Consider the following 22,669-nt stretch of genomic DNA (forward strand, 5'->3'; position numbering starts at 1 on the left):
CTTTTTCTTCAGCACCTAAATCAGGAGATTGCTTATCTAAGCTGTACAAAATGAGTCATTAGAGAGTTTTTCATACACAGAAATAAAACGTTAGCATTTTCAAATTGCTAAAAGAAAATCTTATTTCAGGGAGAAAAGGGTCTAGTATATTTGAATATTCTTTCATTTACAACATGAAAACAAAATGGAAATGATTTCAAGTTACTGAAATAAAAAGCTGTTTCAGGAAGAAAATGATTAATTATGTGTCAGTTGTTGTCCACTTTACAATCTGGAAAAAAAAAATAAATAAATATATATATATATATATATATATATATATATATATATATATATGTGTGTGTGTGTGTGTGTGTGTGTGTGTATCTATATCATTTGACTGACAAACATTTTAGTCAGACCAAGGAAAGTAAAAGGAATATGACCTTTTCCCCGCTGTAGTGCGACCCTGGAGTTAGTATATATAGTTAGGGGGGTGTGGGGGGCACAACCTCCCACTTACTTTGGTTTTACTAAACAATATAAAACCAAAAGCAGAGAATATAACATGAAACTAAGTGGGGGGCTATGTCCCCCTCCAACTATATATACTAACTCCAGCGTCGCACTACAGTGGGGAAAAGGACATATTCCTTTTACTTTCCTTACAGTGCTCTAGACATTGCCAGTACTAATTGTCAGTCAAATGAACTGTCAGTGAAATGAAGTTTCAGTCATTTGGTCTCAGTCAAATGAGTGTCAGTCAAATGAGCTTTCAGTCAAATGAAGGTAACCCATATATATATATATATATATATATATATATATATATATATATATACTTATCAACATTTTAGATGGCTGAAAAAAGTGCTATTTCACTGAGAAAATTGTTGACTATATACCATTGCTCTTCTATTTACAGTATTAAAACTCCAAACAGTTATGCAAATTAGATGTTAAATGGCTAAACATATTGAATATGCATATTGTTATTACTTGCCTTGTACTTTCCCTTTTATCAGTGATCCTAAGGACTGTATTACAACAGACCATGTCAGAATATTCTGCTGTTCTTAGTGATGCTTATAGTTTATTATAAGGACTGTAATTTTTTTTTTTTCACTAGGTACATTTATCTGCTCCTGAACACATAATTTGACCAAAACAAAAGTGTGTGAGTGTGTGCTTTACTTTGTGACAAATAACAGTAAATGATCTGCATCAATAAATTAAATGAACTCAAATCCCATCATTTTATTCAATGTCTATTACATGTTTTGATAATGGTTAAACAACTCCCTGAAATAATATATCTGGCGAGGAATTGTAGAGCTAGCCTGAGTAAAAGAAATGAAGGAAAAACTAAAACTGTCCCTTATGTTCTGCACTAATCTTGAAATGAGCATCTGACACAAATACATTTGGTCCTCCTATTCCTTCATTCTTTATTACACTTGAGACACATTGCAGGCAATGCATCTACCAAAGAATTTAGACAAACGTAATGCACTGCGTCCCACACAATTTGTCCGTGGTATATGAAAACTTGTATAACATTAATGGGACACATACCCTTTGGTTTGAATTCTGAAAGGGCTTTTGAAAATGACAACCTTTAATCTGACATTCTTAACATGACCTGCATTTGCAGTATTTACTTCTTTTAGACTGTTTAAGAATGACAGCCCTCTAGGAGACATTAAGAACACCGTATATATCAGAATGCTCTCTTATCCGAAATCATTTTAGAAGTCCCCATTGCTAGATTCATAGGTCAGCTCCCGTTTTTTCCAAGGAATAACCAGAAGGTTTCCATTCTGCATTCTTCTTACAGAGGAGGAGAAGAGTTTTTCCCAAATGCAGATCTCTCTTGAAACAAAACTAATTATTTAGGCTGGTACGTCAGTTTACACTGTGCTTTCCATTACCCATTCTGAACTACCTAATGTCCCTTTTGCTTCAGGAAGTTCGTTACCCTCATACGGCAAAAGCATACCATTGACGGAGAGACTTCTTTTAGTCCAGATATTGGATATCTTTTTAGGGTATGTGCAGCACTGTGTGGAAGCAAAGTCCCCCATATCAAATGAATGGCTACGTTTAGGTTTGGTCTCCAAGGGCAACAGTAAAAGGCTTCTAAATTTAGAGTCTGTGTGGCCTAGAAGAGGTTCTTTGTCTGAATGTTGAACTGAGGTTGAGGGTTTTGAGTCTGGTACATCTTCTTTTCTTTGACATCTTAACTCAAGTGAAGTAAAAGCCCCCATGAGGCGATCCAGATTGTGCTTGGACCTGCCTGTTGACTTCCACTTATTAGATAGAGTACTTCTGTTACTGTGGAGACTATAGTTATCACAATCATGGCTTGCCAAGGAGCTAGATGAAGAGGACACACTACTGTGATCTGATCCACAGTTAAACTCCACAAGTTCATCTCTCATCACCACTTTTGGATTAACCTGTGGCAAAACTCCATTTTGAAGACTCTGCCCACCATTCGTCTGGGAGTAGACATTGCTGACATTTGCCATTTTAGCATTGGAGCCATTACGATATTTATATCTTACCATTAGTATAACAATGAACACCAATAATGTGGCCACAATTATGCCTCCAATAATCAAAATCATTGTTCCTCCCAAGAACTGACTATGCATGGAATGACACTGAGTATAGTCCTCTTTGGTGTAGAACTGGATACAGCCAACTATGTTAGTGGCTGTTAGCGTGGTAGCTGTATCATCCCATACTGCTAGGACACATAAGTCATATAATATTCCAGACACCAGGTTGTTAACAATGAAGGATTTTTGCGATGGTGGGATCATCCTTTTAAGACAAAAAAAAGAGGAGAGTTATTACCATTAAGCACAGATTCATAGTCAAACTCAAAAGATCATTTTAAAGAAATTTATGTAATAATCTTGTCCCAATGAGGCAGAATTTGGTTTACTATATTGTTACCTTCTGATTCAATCTTGGGTCAACATAATGGTATACATTTTCTGTTTCTTAATTTCTTCTCAAGATTCTTGTATAAATAACAAGGAACAAAATATTATTTTATGGGTAATTTTGAATCATGGTGATATACTTCCAAATGAATGAGTAAAATATAAAGTTGTAAATACTTTTTCAAAATGTTATCAGTTCTGTTTTAGCTTACAAAATACTTACAAAATTGAGTATGCTTGCTTCCTATAGCAATGTACAAAATAAAGTTAAATTTGTATTGCAAAACTTCATTCTGCTATAAAGTAGTCAGTGATCCTCTCTCTAAAGTTGTATCTTCATATGATATAATACACTGAGAAAGTTCTGAATACAATATATATAATACCACCCTGAAAAGTAATACAACTGAACATAGCCACGCAGAAGAAACTGTACGTTCAAATTTCTGACTATGAAAACAACTTTCTTTCAAATAAATACTACAAAAAAGCTAAACACAATATTTTCTCTGCATTGCAAAGTACTTTTTTATGCATTTTTATTTTCCTTTGTGCTCGGCAACAAAATATTGTTTTGGATGCTGTGTTCTCTTCTTTATAGTCACTAAAACAAAATATTTAGGCCTGCTTAAGGTGCAGAAGAAAGGTGTTTGACTTCAGTAATGGGGAAGCAGCTCCCTTTTCTCTGGGGGACAGATTGTGAAGGAATTGTTTTAACACAGTATTTCAGGGACCTTAGAGAGATCAGTGGTGTAGCATGTCAATAATGCACGAGATTCAGCTCACGCAAGTGGATTAGTTGGTCTTAGTATTCTGACATGCTTGCTGTGTCATATCACCCTTCTACACTTGGGTAAGGAATAGTCATTAAGAGGGAAAGGTCCACCATATCAGCCCTGACAACCTTAAAACAAGCAGAAATAGCCCTGTATAAGTATTACTATTCTGATAAAGAAGAACCGCTGATAAAGAAGAACCGCTGAGGACATGGATTAGAGGCAAGAGAATCATGTGGGCAAATATGTGAGACACTAGACCCCTCAGAAATATTTAGAAGAAATTAAAAAATAATTAACTAAGATTAACTTCTAATTTGCATATGATCTTTGTTTCTTCCATGCTTAATTTACAAGTAAAAATGATCTTTTCCATACATAACAAATGTTAACATGTTAATTGCATTAAACAGCAAGCATTATGCATTGTAATGAAAGTAAAAACATCATCGTACATAGCATGGTTAATTTTGGTGACATAAATCTGAGTTGTACAGCAATTATCATTATATTACCTTTGATAAACTTGTGCCATTACAAAGAATCAGCTTCATGGATGGACATCCACATCAATAAACAAAGAATGAAGGACTATTTGTATCAAGTTAAATGAAAAACAAGACTACTTCATCTCAACTGCCCCCAGTACACACGGAAAACCTGAAAACCCTTAACTGTAGTGATACATTAATTAAATAAGACTTATTCGGATTGTGATAGAAAATGGTGGTGATAAAAAAAAAAAAAAAAGTTACATTTGTAAAAGAGTTGTACTTTCTGTATGTATAGTCCACCAGTGGATTAATAATGACATAGTAATGTACTGTGCTGCATTTTCAGGTGACATGAAGTTTCTGGATACACTGGCAACTCACATTTTCACAAGTCAACCCTTCAGCTGACCTTTATAGACATTTTGTACATATGGCAGCACTAATCAACATGAGCTGCTGTTCTTATTCTCTTGTAGTTTAACAGCATGAAGCTAAGATGGCCAGATATGAGTGCGACATAAACTTTTAAATAAAATGCTAAAATAAAGATGTATGTATTATTAGTTTTTTTTTTTCAAAAATTTCTTTTTGAGATACATATGTCTATGTAACACCACAAGGTCTGATGCAGATGAGAAGAAAAATGTTGGAATGCAATAAATAAGGTGTGTTTTTTAGGAAAACTTATCCATCACATTCTAATTGTGTTTTATCCAAAAAATATTTTTTTTCTGAAAATGTACACATCTAACTGTTGGGGAGTAAAAATCGAAGCCTTCTTCTGAAGGGCTTAGTAATTATCATCCCTTATTATCAAAGCAACAACTCCTCAAAATCAAGCTGAGCAGGAAATTAGACTGTGAATCATGGTGAATCAACTATTTATTTATCTTACTAAACCTAAGAAAGCAGAATACACTCGACAACATAGAACAACTACTCTCCTTGCTGTAGTAAGTAGGATCAATAAGAGACTATACAGAGAAACCTTGCTCATGCAGTATGTGAAATGGAAAATAAATTTCTCTTCCACACTTGGACAGCCCCTTAGCTTAGTCTTTCTTTGTTGCACTCCTGCTTTTACTATTAAAATATATGACTAACCTTTGTGTAAAAACTAACTGATAAAGCCAGCTTGAATGGGCATATTGATTGCAACTTTACTTTAGGCTTTCTCCCACTTCTCACTCATCCACCCACACACATGCACACACACACATATGTGCACATCCTACACATTTTTATCGTTTTGAAAAATGTCCTAAATACACACAGACACACACACAGACGCACACACACACACACACACACACACACACACACACATATATATATATATCTATATATATCTATATATATCTATATATATATATATATATATATATATATATATATATATATGATTTACTATCAAAATATTGAATTGCAAAACAAAGTCTGTTCAATTGCTCAAACTGACATTTCGAATTTGGCAATGTCATTTTTACAGAATGTCAGAAATCATTACCTCGACATCCACATTCCAATGTATTTAAAATGTCAGGAGGTGACGGCAGACCCTCAGGCAGTTCTGCTGAAACTGCTGTAGGATTTGTACCTCTACAGCACAAGTTTTTACAGTTTTGCAAGGGGGGCAAGCTCCTCTGCACTCTTATATGGGGGGCTGCAACCTCCACATCCTTGCAAATTATATATTCCAACTCCAAGATCGCACTACAGCAAAGAAAAGAGTAAATTTCCTGATCCCCAATGTAGTGCAAGATCCAGTCAGAACATCAATCTCATATTAGTGAATGTACACTACCAACCCCTAATGTGAGTTTGAACATTTTTAGACTGGTATTACCGAAACTGGAAAACACGCATTCGGCCATATATGAATATATGTATGTGTGTGTGTGTGTGTGTGTGTGTGTGTGTGTGTGTTAGGAAGCAGGTCTATGTAAGAGAATGTATTATGTCAGATCCAGTACTATTCTTCCCATGATATCACTAGAAAAACACATGGTTGTAAATGGATACACCTGACATGTAGTGAGACATCATTATGCCATTTATTTAATTTAGTAGATCTGGAAGACATAGAATCGTACCTGATTTTAATAGGTCAGTAAGTTCATAAGGATCATCCCATTAACTGCAATGCCATTCATAGGTGTATATTAGGATAACAACTCCTAGGTCCCTTAAAAGTCTAGCCATACAATCCAAATTTGACACACTAATTTGATTTATATTTGATTTCTAGCAGTGATTTACTAACTGTCTCTGTCCATCAGAGACATAAGAGCCAGACCAGGGTGAATTTATGATTACCTATCCTTTGGTCCATGTTGCACTTAAATAGGGATAGGCAGGAAATCTGCTTCACATGGATTGAGAGCCTGTTTCAGAGAATGAAAATTCTCTGATAAACATATCTGTCTCTCCAACATGTCCTATTTATATCACAAGCAAAATTAAGTCTTTTAATCTAGGAGTTCTGATGCTGTTTATTTTGTGGAAGTGCAAAAGATTCATCAAAAAAGGATCTAGGGATGCCTTATATGCCAGGCAAAGATCAGCTCTCAGAAGTCGATATGATATAAAGTAAAGAGACAGGGCTTTAAGGAAATCACAGAAGGGCATTGCATTTATTTCCTGTATTCTTTTTGTAAGGAACCATCGAGGATATTGCAGTTGCCACATGTGTCTGGTCAGGTACATATCTAATGGGGCATTATATTCTGTGATGGGCCTGATGAGGGCAGAATACAGAGGTATGATGGCCTCTCTAGACATTGATGCCATGTCCTTGATTATAAGTTGAGCAATATACTATGATTTTCTTACTACCTTGGACACATGTTGGTCAAAGGCTAGGTTACTATCTACACGTGTTCCCAGATCCCTGACTAATAAATCAACTTTTAAGGTTGTTTTATTGATGACATAGTTACCTGGGGCAGGAGATTTCCCAAAAGGCACCCTAATGCATTTCTTGATATTGAGTTTTAAGCCATAGCTTTGGCACCAACCGATTATCTATATTAGACCTTTCTGAAGGGTGTTCTCATCTTGGGGGGATTTTATGACTGCTCGAGGTATGCAACCATCTGCAAACTTGATTAGCCAGAGGCCTTTGAAATTGACTTTGACATCCAAGAAGTAGATGGCAAAATGGAATGGGCCTAGCACAGAGCCCTAGGGCACTTCACCAGTGAATGCCCTCTTTGTGAATGTGGCCTCACCGATTATAGACCTCCTGGGTCCTACCAGCTAGCTATCCAGCATGTTATAAAAGGGTTTATACCTAGTTCAGTAAGTTTGTTGACAATTCCTAACTGATGTAGTATATCAAATGCCTTAGATAGATTTAGGTAGACAATATGCACAGTTTTCCCACAAATCAATGCCTTAGTGACCTTTTTAAAAGAAGTCCACCTGATTCAGTAAGCATGACCTTCCTTTGACAAAGCCAGACTGGGATGAATCCAGTGTCCTGGAGGTCCCTTATGTCCTTGTTGAGAATTTCTTTGATAATTCTTTCCATGGAATTGCAAATAAGACTAATCAGACTAATGGGTCTGTAGTTTCCAGGATCTGTTGAAAGTCCTCCTTTATGAAGGAGGATGTCTAATGCAATCCTCCATTCACGTGGCACTAGGCCTGTTTTAAGACTACAGTTAAATAATGACTGCAGAGGTCCTGATAAGTCATATTTTGGACTATTCTGGAGGCATCCTGGGATGTTATTGGGACCTGTTGAGACCGTGCTCTTGGCTTTAGTGAGTGCAGCCAGTATATGCTCCCTACTTATAGTCAGATGGGTTATGTTTGAGGGTATTATTGGGAGGATGGATGGGGGTGAAGGTGGGTAAACTTGGCAATGAATTTGTCCTCAAACAGGTTCACCATATCACCAGACTCAGTGAATGTTGCACCATTAACCACCAGTTCAGCACATTGCTGTATGTTGGCCTTGAGGTTTCTGACATAGTTGTAGAAGACCTTATGGTTATCTTTCACCTAGGAAGATACCTTAACCTCAAAGTTGATTTTGCATGACCTAATTTGGGCTCTTACTTACCTATTTACTTTGATGGGAGAATGTTTATTTTTATGGGAGTTACCCTTCATAATTTTTGTCACATTTTTTTTCCTTTTGTTCTGCATCCTGTTTAATGTGGGATGCTACCGGAGCAGTTTGTCTCTGGGGCTAGTTCTTGGCTTACTTTTGGTAGGTACAGCAGCCTCTTTGCTGCCATTGACATGGTTGTACAGAGTTTTAGAAAGCAATTCAGCATAGGATGGCATGTTCTTGGGGTTTGGAGGGGTTAAATTTTGACAAAGAATCACTTAATAGCAGATAATTTATCTTGGAATAGTTCCTAACTCTTACTGGTTTTAATGGATTTACAAAGTTGATTTTGATTTTGAAGGAGCTGGCTTTATGGTCAGACCTTACTAGTGAGGATGGGATAATGTGGGAGGGGTGCAGCATCCTTGCATACTTCTGAGCATGAGATCCAGTATGTTGGAGCCTCTAGTAGGCATATTCTCTATATGGTCAATGATGATTGTATTAAAAAGTCCAGGAATCTCTGGGTATATACATTTGAGCACATGTTGGATTCCCAATCTATAGAGGGGTAATTAAATTCTCTCATGAGTAGGGTGTTATGCTGAATGAAAAGTGTACTCAGTAGGTCCATGTATGAATTGTGAGCTTCTTGGAATTTGGAAGGTGATCTATAGCTGGCTAGACTATGGTATGGGATTTTGTCTATGGTGATCTGCACTTGGAAAAACTACTACAAAACATATAGTAAGGAATTTTAAAAGGTCTCATAATTTTTAGAATGTAAGTGCACTGGGAAAATGGAAGATCTGGATCATTTGTTAGAATTCTGTTTAGGTTGTGGAAACAAGGGGTTACAGTATCTTCTTTCATTGTAACATCAACAACTCTAATTATCTGATAAGGGTTGTTGGGTGTTAATAATTTTCTAATGAACTGCACAGTTTCCTGTTTGCTGATAGGACAAATTCAATGTGTTATGTTTCTTGTTGAGTAAGTCGGCGTCTGAAGTTATGGTCTTGTGGAAAGAATTATTAAGAGTTCTTAAACATAATAATTTATGTGAGATGTGTTAATATTCTCTTTTAATGGTTTAGATTCATTGAAGACATTTAGGATCAGAAACTGCAGTTGTGTGCATGAAGTAAGAAACGGTCTTACAGGCAGTGTAGTATAACGTTACTGGAGAATAAAATTACGGTCCTTTTTTTGTTATTGCTTCAATGCTGAACAGTTGGGGAAGTGATGTCAGATTTTCCTGTGTCCTTAAAGTAACACGCTGCAATATCTCAATGAATAAATGCATCTATTGAAATGTAGAAAGTGTGTCTGTCCTGACTGGTTCATGATCAGAATTTTACTCATTGCTCATGACAGTCTACATTTTTTTGAAAGTGCAACTGCATATTAGCTAACCTAACAAAGAATGACACTTTGACCTAATTTCTAATTAACAATTATTGCGTTCAGAAAATAAATCGTGACTCCAGAAGTAAATCAAATTACAAAAGCTGCATGCACAGAAACCACAATTTTCACCTGCCATAAACATTTTTGCAGATGAAGTATTGAATTAGTTTTAAATACAAATAGCATTCTTTTTTTTGACAAAACCAATTATCATTAAAGAGTTCCTTCTAGCATTTCAAAATTAAGTGTCTGCATTATGGAATCTTACCTTCTGAGAATTTGTCTTGTCAGATTAAACCCAGAGTACGTGCTCTTTCATTACACACTAATATAATTATGCTTTTTTGCATTCATTTGGAAAAGAAATTTAAAATGTAAATGTCAAATCCTAGTGTGAAGCGTTAACTATAACAGATACTGTAGCTGCATGAGAAAGCTCGATATGCTGCTTATACAGTGAAGATAGTGGGGAGGAACAATCAGTTCCAGATGCTTTGAATGTGTGTTTAATCAATTCTTTTTTTGTCTTCAAACTTCAGCAGTGTTCTACACTATCACTTCTGGATCACTTTGGTAATACAGAGGTTAAGCCTCAAACTCAGTGATTAGCATAACGGTGCATACCAATATTCCTGTGGAAGATATATTTATAAGAGCATGTCCTGGAAATGTATGCTTTTCTTCAATGCTTTTTTTTCCAGAAAAAGAGCATAACAAGCAGCCGACAAATTATTTTCCACATGTTGTGATGAAAATGCAAAACAACCAATTATTTAGAAACTCAGATGCTGTCTTAGCTGTAGCATTGAAATTAAAGTAAATGGTATGAATTAGATATGGATGCATTTTAGAAAATCAGAGTTTGACATAAGATTCTGTTAGAATAAATGAAAATAAATGCAAACTAGTACATGAAGTTTGCATACAAATATTTTAATGGTGAGTTCCAGTTTTACCACACATGTCATGGGACATATCAGGCAATGTGCATGGAATCCATCCTAACCCAATCACTTTTCTAAGCACAGACTTGTGAAAATATGATTACCTGTAGCTGACTAATCAGCTGCAAATAGTAGTCTGTGTAATCCAAAGTGCATTTCTGACATTAGACATATGTGTATTGCACTACTTTAATTTTGTCAGCTTTCCGCTGAGTTGAATCACTATATTGCCTATTATTTCAATGCAAACGTTGTTGTTTTGGGGAGAGTGGGAACAGATTCCATGTTTGACTTAACCTGCTCAGTGTCAACAAATGACAAGTAGATAATTTATCAAGTAACTACTATATCAGCCACATGTAATGCACTTAATCATTGCAGCTCCAAGGATGTATAAGTAGGGTGATATGGAAGGCTTTGTAGTTGCATTTCCGGGTTTCTTACATTTTTTCATGAGTGGGTGCAAATACAGGCACCAACTAATTCTATTTGCACTGGGGTTGCCCTGTGGTAAGTGTAATTATCCACTAGTGTCTTTTTACATTTAAGTTATTTTTGGTGCTTTCTCTGTTTTTTTCATATTTCTTCTGCGCTCTACTTTTATTGATACTTATAATTTTTTTTTGCTTTTTTAATTCCCAGACATAAATAATAGCATGCTTTGAAATGTCTTGTGAGAAATACTACAGCAATACTGTTTTCCTGGGGCATTGTTGCATGATATGATATGCTGTGTTTTTAACAACTGAGAAATGTATCTGTATGTCCTGATTTAGTTTGAAGGTGCTAAAGGTGTGCAAAGTATTCCACAGACAGGATTTCAATATGAGTTAATTGTTTACAAAGTATCCATGAGGGGATGTCAGGATAACTTTTTTGCTGTCTGCAGATTATATTATCAGCTTGATTTCAGGTGATTGTGATTGCTGGAGTACACTAGAGTAGTTACGACACGGCTGGATGAAAATAAATTCCTCCTAATCAAACGTAATGGTTCTGCCTTGTGAAAGAGTGGGTTATTTTCTGCAGAAGGGGGAAGGAGATTGGAGACTGACCAGCATCTGGGTACAGCAGTGGCTGTACTACAGGCGTAGTTCAAGAATGAGGTATAAAAGAATAGCTAAATCACAAGATGACCTTTCAGTTTGTGCTACGTCCTCATCATCGCCTGTAGTCATGAACTTAGGATAATGGAAACAAGTACCAGAAATGAGGTTTCTGTCCAGATTTACTTGGCAAATTTCTGTAATAGAATAAGGGACTTAAATCTTTGGGAAGACCTTGGAGTAGATCCTCTGGTTTACTGAAAGGTTGGTGTCAACTGAAGTGGACAGGGCACCTAGAAAAAAAAAATGACACTGGTTGCCTCCCAGGGGATGTACAAGTCATGACACATCGAATGGAGTCCCTGAAGTATACACAAGCTACTCTGGAAAGATTCCAACCTTCTGCTTGTTTTGAAATACATGGCAGACATACAATATGAACTTAGGATCAAGTCTAGGATATTATCTTTTACTTGCTAATCCTGTGTTTTTCACTAGAACAAATAGTTTAGAAAAATGGACAGATGGGTAGATGAATTGCTATGTGGTTGATGAATGAATGGGAGGATCAACTGATGTTTTCTGTCAAAGTCAAGTGTGATTTTGATTTTTTTTTACTCCATGTCAAAATGGTCTTCTCAATTCAGGGCAGTTAGTATTAAAAGAAGTATTGCAAAGATGTTCATTTCATATGTTAAAACGACTTTAATAGTTATGCAAAGGCTAGTTAACAATTTTTTATTTTATTTTTAATTTTATTTTTGCTTGTTAACTATGGTCTTTTCTGATAAGACTCAAAACCTATAAAAACTATAAGGACAGTTGGTGTCTCCCCTACTGGTGAGAAATATAATGATTTTCTTTGTCTGTGAGTTGCCAAAACTGATAGAGCTGCTTTCTGATTTAACTATTCTATTTTTTTTTTTAAATCTGCTGGCCTGGTGTTTATGTTCTATATGGCAGATAGATGCTTACATTTCTCAGGCTGCACATTTCACATGCTTTTTTTCATTGGTCAGTTTGTTTCTTGAGTGATACTTAAATACTCAGAGTACATCTGTGAGCATGTCTTTGTAGATGAGGTTCATAGGTAGGTACTAGGTTACCTGCCCAAGGGCATTTATAAGCCTAGCCAGAATGTGTGGGCTTTCGCCTCCCTTTTAGATTAGTTTCCTGATCCTCTGTCCAGCAGGGCCATTGAAGTGATCCCTGGGGTTAAAGCTTCACTTGAATCAAGATTATATCCCAGCTGGGACTCGAACCCACAATCCCTGGCTTAGGAGGCCAATGCCTTATCTATTAGGCCACTGGGGACTCAAGATAAGACTCAATACTAAGATAATGGCTGCAAAACTGCAAGCATTGTAGATGACTCACTGCTACTTATTCTTCCTAGCCACCCTCCGATTCCTTGACCTGCTTTTTAAACTTGGTGCTTTTAAGCTGCCCACCCTTTCTGTAAATTGAGCTGCTTTTAATCTGTTAAATTATTTATCTCCCTTTCCTTGTGTTTATTTTTAAAAAAGTGCACTTTATTCTCATTGTCTGTTCTACTAATTTACTTGCTTTAAATTCATTATTTAGTTAAGTGTTGAATAAAGTTGTGCTTTTTACACTGTAGCAAGCTCTTTTCTGTGTTCTTTAAATAAAGAGGACAGAGGATTTTCTATCTAGTGGAGGTGGGTGGTAACCTAGTCTGTACAGGTTGGGGAAACATACCAGATATTCATGCATGTAGTTGTGTTATTGGCTGGAGGGCTTATTAATCAGCTTACCTTGTTCTTGGTGCCTTTATAAATTGAGTGTCTATTGGCTCTTTTCTGCAAAGCAAGTACTTTTATTCAATAACCACACCTTTATAAGTTGTTGAAAGTACACTGCTGTAATCTTGAACTCATTGCATTTGTTTAATTTAAGTTTGTGTTAGCATTTCACTCGACACTCTTTTACTGTGCCTTTATTTTAGGAGGACTGGAATTATTCATTGAGTGGCAGTGGGTATTCACCTGGTCTATCTGAGTTGGAAAGCACACAAAAGGACTGTAAGTGTAGTTGTTTTATTGGCCAGAGGGTTCAGTAGTCAGTTTTCTGTATTTCCAATGCTGGTATAAATTCAGTGCATTTGCATGGAGCTGGTGACCATGCCAATGCCCTGTATAGATGCAAACATCTATATCCATTGCTTATTTTCATTATACTGTGAAAGTTTACTGGGCTACTTATCATGTTTTTTGTACTTCTTTAAAGTTTAAAGTTGCATTTTCAAACACTGTAGGGATTGCTTTTCTACACTGAAATACACTGTATCTAGTGTTTCTTAGTATTAGGCATCTGTTTGTGGTTTCTTAACACCTGGGCTCCAAACCAATCATTTTACATTAAGATGGTCAAAGTCTGCACTCTTGTGGCAGAAAAGGGCTGATTTCATGTATCTGAGCTGAGAATTGTTGGTAGAATGTTCACTGCATGATTAACCTTAGGTCATAGTTAGTGTAAAATTTACATTTCTTTATGATCATTACATATACAAGCTTCACAATTGTGAGATGCTGCTGTTTGTGTAGCAGCAGTTATTGGTGCCTTGTATACATGCAATCACCAGAAGTTGAAACTTCCCTATAAAAATACCTCAGAACTTTACCTCAGTCCAGCGTTAATCAGGGGCAACTAGTTTAGTTTGTGTGCTGAGCAGCATTTATGTATTTAGTTAGGACTGTTTAGATCTACCTTACCTTATTACAACACTTAGGACTACCTCTGCTCACACAGCATCTGGTTTGGGTGCTAGACAGCATCGCTGGTTAGTTAGCTGCAGATTAAACCAAATAAGCACCCTTCCCTCATCTGGCCACAAAACACCCTCAACTCCTATCACTTGCAAATACATATTAGAACCTGTGACCATGGATGGGCACTTTCCTGCTATCTCTGCATCCAGCCTGGTGGAAATGTGCATCCTGAAGCAATGTAGCAATTGCATTATGTATACTGACAGCCATTTAATTCTTGAAAAGACAAATACAGGCTGTCAGCAGCTCCTACACATAACTCACTGCATTCATAAAGGACCACACTCATAGACACACAAATGCAGAGGTACATGCAACTTACCCAAACCTCAGAGGCATCTCAGGCACATTGCTCAGAAACCCCATATGCATGCAAACAAAGTAAATTCCCATCACAACTCATAAAGCCACATCTCTCTGTTTCTCAACCAAACCCATAAGACAAAGCACTCCACAACCCAATATTCTGGTCATAGTAGACTCCATTGTGAGGCACACTGATGTCCCTCTTACCAGGTTGGATAAGGAAAAGGTTGTAGTTAGTTGTCTGTCAGAAGCCAGGATCCACCAGAGCACACAAGCACTCAGGCCACTTAACCCTAATTACCAGTAGTAATTGGACTATATGAAGAGAGACATGATTGAGGCCTCAGAATATGTGTCACAGGCAGATATGAGCCTAGTACTGAACAACATTCTACCATCTCCAAGGATAATGCCACAATACCAGCACAAAATGATCAATGCTAACAATTGTCTGCTACTGCTGGTGTCATTTCAAAGGAGCTCCATACTTGTCAGCCTGGGAGGACATGGGTAAAAGGCCATGCTTGTTTGCCAGGGATGGTCTTCACCTGTCACTTCTAGGCTTTTGGATATTGGCGAAAATGTTATCCACCCCTATAGTGCCTTGTGTAAGCATGGTCAAATAGACAAACCTACCGAAATAACAAGAGCTGCTAACAAAAGCTACTCTGGAGAAGCTAAAGTTGTTACTGATCAGCATTAGGAGTCTCAATAAGAAACTGCACTCCCAAGCAGCTTTTCTCACCCTGGAGAATGCGGACATATGTGCAGTTACTGAAACATGGTTCAAAGCCAAGGAAAGCACTCTGGCACTGCATGGCTATAACACTTTTCAGACATTCTGACCACCCACTGAACATGAAAGAGCAAAAGGTGGATATGTATCTACCTACATAAATGATAAATAAGCACACCTCAAGGCTAGAAAAAAAATATGATATGCTTGAGCTACACCATACTAAATTACCCATGGGAAAAATCCATTATCATAGTCTTTCTAGCCAAAGGCCCCCCACCATGTACAAGGGAACCTAAACATCATACCTGAATTTACTAGAATCACTTACCATCCATCCTAATATCATAATCATGGGTGATTTTAATAACCTTTCCATTAATTTGGAGGCATACATGACCACTAAGATGCAGGCCCAAAATTTCCTGAGTTTGTAAATTCAGATCTAGGGCTTACATACATGGCCAGACCAAACATTTTGTGACTTATGCTATGCTGATGAGGTAAATAAAAAGGCTGAAACTTGCATGTCCACTGCTAGACGGGGTTGGATTTATTGGCTTGAATGTAACCATAAAGACTTAAAAAGTAAAAATGTCACAGAAATTCAGAAACCATGTAGGTGAAACACTTGATGTCCTAAAGGGACCAGTTGCATATATACCATGGACCTCCACTACAGGAGGTGTAAGGTATCACACGGCAAAAACTGTAGTTTGACTGTGTTATTTTTTGCAGTTTTTTACTGAAAAGTTTGTCGTTGTTACATTTTTACTCTTTGGTTAATGCTGTGGAAGACAAAAATAACGTTGTGCTTGAAAAACACATTTTGTTTTCCCCAAGTAGTTTATTCTTGCTAAAGACTGTATCGGACATTGAAAATATTTTTCCCCACACTATTTTCACAAAGAATATAGCAAACAAAATGTAAAAAAAAATGTGCAGCCTGTCTTAAGCACTACTGCAACTTTGTGCCCCCTCAATTAGCTCCACATAGTATGACATCATGACTCTCCTTCCTCTTCCATATCGTTATCAGCCCTTAAGTAGTGACTGGCATTGATATTGTGAAGATTTGGATGTCTAAGCATGATGATTATGCAGATGAGTGCTCAGTTCATGAACACTTCTGAATCACTCGTTGTATACATCACAGCAGGAGGAAGAGTCTTGAGTACAGCAGTACACAGTGTTGCATACCTGCATGAGTATCTGTGGTGCACACTGAGTATGCTGTTTTGGCTAATGAGAGAAAGAGGGTTGTTGCATTGCAAACTGTAAGCCAGTGAACAGTGTTGATGCTAAAGAGCCATATCAATCAAACAGTTTAATAGCACAGAATACAGCACACACGTTTCTATCATATCTCACACTTTCCATTCATGTTTACCACATAATCTCAGTGCCAAAGGTCATATTGCAGTCTGGCACACTCCATACTGCTAAGATGTCCTGTGTTGCATAGTAATTCTTAGAACATGAAATGGGCATGATTATAAGATGTCAGCTACTATTCTCTGGTATGACATCTAAACAATGGCCATGACTACCTATGGCACTCTTTATGGCAGGAAGTCCTGGTGGAGCTCTAAGGAACCAAAGATCTTCCTTTTTATAGTACTAAAAGACCACTGGGATACCTGTTTGGAAGCTCCTATCATTAGTGTATGGTATTGTCTCAATAGGGCTCTTGATGTTGCAGACCTACCTCACTCTGATGAACAGTGTAGGACCACAATACAGACCTATGGTGATGCCATCTAGGCTGTCTTAGCAGATGGGAAGAAGATGTGAGAGTGAGGGTGCCTAAGATATATTGTATGTATGACTTATTATACCTTATATATTTTGTCTACCCAACCATTCTGTACTGTATCTCAAATAATTTCTCTTTTATCTGCGGATCAGGAGGCTACTGCAGAGAATAATTACCTACACCAAAGGAAAACTGGTCACCTATTCAGGTACAAGAGTGAGTACACTTGGAATTTTTACCAATACTTATAAAGTTGCACTTATTAATACCTTAATAATATCTCTGAATAGTGGTAGCTTATTATAGCAGTACCTGCATATAAGAAAGGCTACTTATAGTAAATTGTTCACAATGGCCTGTAAATGATGTTTGACAGTGTTTGGCACTTTAGGTCCTCAGGTAATATGTGTCCAGTCACCAGGTGAATTTTATAGTTCTGCTCATGTGTCACGGGAATCATCATCATCATCATCATCAATCCCCTTTTTTTCCATTTCTTTTTGTTTGTTTGAACTGTCACTATCTTTCTCAGTTCGATGCCACTCTCTTACCTTCTTTGACAGTCATGCCTGACTGCCACAGGCCTTCTTTCACACAATTTATCCCCCTCTTTGATGGACACCCTCATTTCCTCTTGCCTTCTTACTGTCTGTCTCAAATCTTCTTCACCAGATTGTGTTCTGTTTTTCTGCAAGTGTGCGCAAACCACTGTAATTTCCTCACTTTGAACTTCTCTGCAACTAGAACTACTTTGGTTTCTGCTCTGATCCTCATTTTAATTTCTCTCTCCCATAGCATACTTCCTACAACCCATCTCAGCCACTTCATCTCCATCACATCTAGCTTCCTCAACTGTTTTGCCTTTGCCGGCCAAGTTTCTGTACCATACAGTAGTACTAAGCTCACTACTGTTTTGCACATCTTAATTTCAACTTCTTTGGCATACTTCTGTTGTACACTGCTGTTTTGAGGCGTTGCTTTTCTTCTTCAGCTCTAGAATCCTCAGTAATTCCTTGAATTATTGTGCTTTCTCTCCTGTCAACTTCCAGATTAATTAATAATAATAACAACAACAATGGCAGGTACAGTACAAGGTGTCTAAAAATGAGCAGTGGGACATGTATCCTCATAATGCCACATGCTTTAGTAATTCATGGGTATACTATATGGAGTACACCAGACAGTCATGGGCAGTTTTGTTATTATACCGTTCATTACTGGGGTCTGCTTAGTATAGTCAGGCAACACATAACAACATATATCACTCCTTTCCCAATAGTAAGCTGTGCATCTTATTTGATTTTTTAAAGTTATTTTGATGGCATAGTTGTTATTTTGCATTTTATGTGATGGGAGCCTTTTTTACCCCTTCCTCTTTGTTGCTATCCTTTCTTTTTAATTTATTTTGAACTGTTTATTATGTTAACTATTTGCATTTATTTTACATTTCTGTACAGGAGCTGTCACTTTCCACCAGCCCCCACAAAAACACCAACCGAGATACATAGGACTACATCAGTTACAGGCACTTCCCCATTGCCTTGTTCAAGTGAGCTGATAGGCTTTCCTTCCTGCCCCTGGTGGGTCCACACCAGCTGGGACTACTGTTGTTCCCACCAGTAGTTCTGCATAGAGTGATAGATACATCACTCACAGGCAGCTGGCAGAAATTATGCGGGAGCTGGTGGACCAGCATATTATTGTAGCCTGGAACAGATACCAGAAAAAAAACATTGATTGTGACTGGTGTAGCCATGTCCTTGCGAGGCAGTGACAGCTCCATCTGACTTCCTGCTTCATATGACATGGGCAGGGTGGTACTAGAGACCACAGCCATGCCATACACATCATGGTGTTCCTCTCCTTTTGTGCCCTTGCCCTCCTCTGTTTGTAGATCAGTCCTCCCCATCACCATTGTCTTGCCTGTGTTAGTTCTCTGTATAAAACTCCATTGTTATCCCCTTGCTCAGTATATCAGTACTTCCTCTGCAAGTCCTGTACATGTCCTGTGTTTGTGCATTTGCCTCTGGTGCTTACCCTTACCCTCTTACCATACCTTCACATTCCCTTGCATCTTTGTACAACTTTCTACTTTGGAAAAATGAGTACCAACCCTCCAAAATAAATAAATAAATAAATGCATAAAATAAATTACCCTTCCTTTCGACCCATCCCATTCATTCCTTCGCTGCATCCGTTATGTGTTTCCCATTGGTTGGTTTCCCTTTTTCCTACTGTCCTAAACTCCATGTCCACCATTTATCTCATCACAATATAGATTTAAAGTGTGCAATAGGCATTGTATGGGTGGTATGAGCTCTTTCTGCACTATGTTCAATAGTTATGTTGATCACAGTACACAGCCACTGCTTTGGTCATCTTTCCCTCTTTAAAGGCCTCTTTGTGGTAGTGGGTGAGATTGTTAACTAACTGCTGCCTGACCTCGAGTTTTCACATTTTTAATCATTAATGAACTCTAAGCTGCATTGTGTGCCCAATATAATTGTAGTGAGTGCGTTCTGAGTGCCAGGGTTTGTATTTTTTTCATCACTTATTTATATCCCTCAATGATCTGACTACAATGGCAATTACAAAATGTGGTTGTCTAGTATTATCATGTACAGACTGCTTGAGTCTTATATTCTACTTACCATGTACCTGCTACAATTTGGATCCCAGTGCCTTACCTGTGTTATTGACCTCTACCTCAGAGTATTAGAACTAGGTTTTATTTGATTGGCTCCCTGTCTATCTAGCCTGTTTCATGCATCTTGATTTTTTCCTCAACCCTCCCACATTTTTGTTGATGAAATGGATGATCCTGAGTACAAAAACATTTAGACGAAGCAATCTTTGGATATCTTATGCATACTTCATTGAACTGTAACATTATTTTGATGTTTAAGCTTAGGCAACAGTATATACTTAAGGGCAACCGATTACAGGAAACGGCAGATAGACAAATCATTATGCAAGTATATACTATAAAATACATATTTTAAGTTTATTTAATGGTTGTTCACATTAAATCCCACTGTTAAATGCTAATAATTAATTTATGGGTGTACATATAGATAAAAAGCTAACGTTTTCCTCTTTTAAAAACAAAATGCAAGCCATACCGATATAGGCACAAGTAGATTCAAACTTGATCACTCTTGAGCTTTGCATCCTGTGTATCTTTGCTGCCTCTGTAACACAGCTGAAATATCACAGTCCTCAGATACAATACACCTTTGCAGTAATGTACTAAAGTCCCACAAAGATATAAGAAAGGGCCGATGTTACACAGTAAGATATAAATAGACAATATGGCAATATTTCATACACATCATTTTCGGACAGATTTGTAAACCTCTTACTTACTTCCTGTTGTCTATATATGGCAATATAGTCTCCTTTTATATGCATATTCATATTATATTTAGTTTTGTACTAGTGATGTTTCAATACTTATCTGCTTGCATTTTTTTGCTTGTTCTGGGACATCAGTCTTGTAGCTTCATTTGCAGTTGTGGGAAGATTGCATGTATACTCATGTTGCAGTTCTATCTCCATAAATCAAATAACTTGTAAATGCTAGCTGTTTGTATTTTGAATCCTACCTGGAGTCTTAGACGTTTAGTTTCATTTGCAGTTTTTGCAATACTGTGAACTACTACCAAACTGGTGCCTCAGTTAGTGATTTATTATTGCATCCCCCCCCCCCAATAAACAGTATTGTAAATTCTGCTCCAGGACTAGTGTTTCAGTGCTTTAGCAGTTATTTATATTCCAGTTTTGCTGCTAGAGTCTTGCATTCTGCTTACCATTTATCTGCTTACGTAAGCATTGCAGTGGCTTACCCAAGTCATTGACGAGCAGTATCTCAGAGTCATAGGACAAGAGCTCCAGTACTGGCTTTATTTGATTGGCTCCCTCTCCAGCTAGACTGTTTCCTGCATCTTGATTTTTTCTTTAACCTTCCCATTTTTTTTGTTGAAGTTTTAAAAGGCTGTGTCTCTAGATTCTGCCCCTTATGGTAATCTGACATCAAAAGTACCTCCCTCCTCTGTTTCATTGCTATTGTCTGATGTGCAAGCTATTTAACTACTTTTCTCACCCATTGTTTTCCATAGATCATAATACTGAGTGTCCATCCAGGAAACCTCCTTTACTACAAATTGTCATTTTCCTAGAGTTCTCATCTGCTTGGTGAACTTGCCACACTCTGAGAGTGTCCTAAATTAATCCTGCCCCATCTCTGGCAGATAAGAGGTTTATTTTATTACATTGCACTTTATTTAAATGTCTTAGAGTGATAATACTTTATTTTGATTTATATGTTGATTTTTGCTCTTTAAAATTATTTTAAGGGTCAGTAATACTTGAAAATATCTTGCATGGGTAGTTTAAGTTGCTTTGTGGTGGCACTACAATCTCAAGCAATCTTTTTGTGTTTTTACATTAAGAGGACTGGAATAGTCCATCTAGTGGCAGTAGGTAGTGACTTGGTCTATCTGAGTTGGGAAACTCATCATAAAGAAGTGTAGTTTTATTGGTCAGAGGGCTTAAAAGACAGTTTCCTTTGTCTTAAGTGCATGTATAAATTTGCCATAGTTATGTGCCACCACCCATTGTGCAGAGGTAGTCAGTAGTGCCCTGTATAAAAGCAGATACCTAGAAACAAATTTTTCACTATAAAAAACACCTCTGAAACTTTACCAGTAGCTCTGTCAGTGTACAGTAACTATTTTGCATTTTGAGTAGCACAGAACAGCTGGTTTGCATGTTGAGAAGCACTATGCCTTAAATTTACTGTTATACAGCCTAGTCCAGTCTGTAGCTCAAAAAGCTGCCTTAGTCAGCCTTCTCTTAAGGACCAAATTTACTCATCCAATAAAATACTGACATCATAGAAATTCACTTGCCCATTTAATTCCACAGCCAGTTTGGTGGACATGGGTATGTTGAGATAAAAGTAACAATTGTTAATTATACCATGACCCCCCATTATTATTCCAAAACGTGCACGGCGATTGGCCAGCGTGCCCGTTGTAAATCGTGTTATACTAATGGAAAAAGGTCCGGTCACCCAGACTTTTTTCCATTAGTATAACTCTCTTTTTAAAACACTGTCTCGCTATGTTAAATGGGTTTTAAATGGGAAATCTCCGTTGCTTATTTTAAAGCTGTCTCACTATGCTAAACCCATTTAACATAGCGAGACAGGTTTTAAAAAAAAGCAACGGAGAAAGCAAGATCTCCATTGCTTTTTTTAGTGTTTCGCTATGTTAAATGAGTTTAACATAGCGAGACAGTTTTAAAATAAGCAACGGACATCAGTTTTAATGTTAAGTTTACATTCTTTGCTATTAGCAGTTAAAGCGATACAGTGTAAAGTTGACAGTAGATGGTGCTGTGGGTAGTTTATTTAAGG

General features: G+C 37.2%; 1 protein-coding gene across 2 annotated transcripts in view; it reads right to left on the reverse strand.

Annotated features, from left to right (window-relative positions):
• Positions 1-831: 831 nt before the first annotated feature.
• Positions 832-22,669, reverse strand: part of LRFN2 (leucine rich repeat and fibronectin type III domain containing 2) — a 4,336,860-nt gene continuing 4,315,022 nt past the window's right edge. For both annotated transcript variants that reach the window (XM_044085082.1, XM_044085073.1), the window contains one exon: positions 832-2,808. In XM_044085082.1, the coding sequence (XP_043941017.1) occupies positions 1,890-2,808 (919 nt within the window). In that variant the 3' untranslated portion in view covers positions 832-1,889. The remainder of the gene's footprint in view (positions 2,809-22,669) is intronic.

Source organism: Protopterus annectens, chromosome 1.part1, assembly GCF_019279795.1.
Source record: "Protopterus annectens isolate FY-2018-M chromosome 1.part1, PAN1.0, whole genome shotgun sequence".
Classification (NCBI taxonomy): domain Eukaryota; kingdom Metazoa; phylum Chordata; order Ceratodontiformes; family Protopteridae; genus Protopterus; species Protopterus annectens.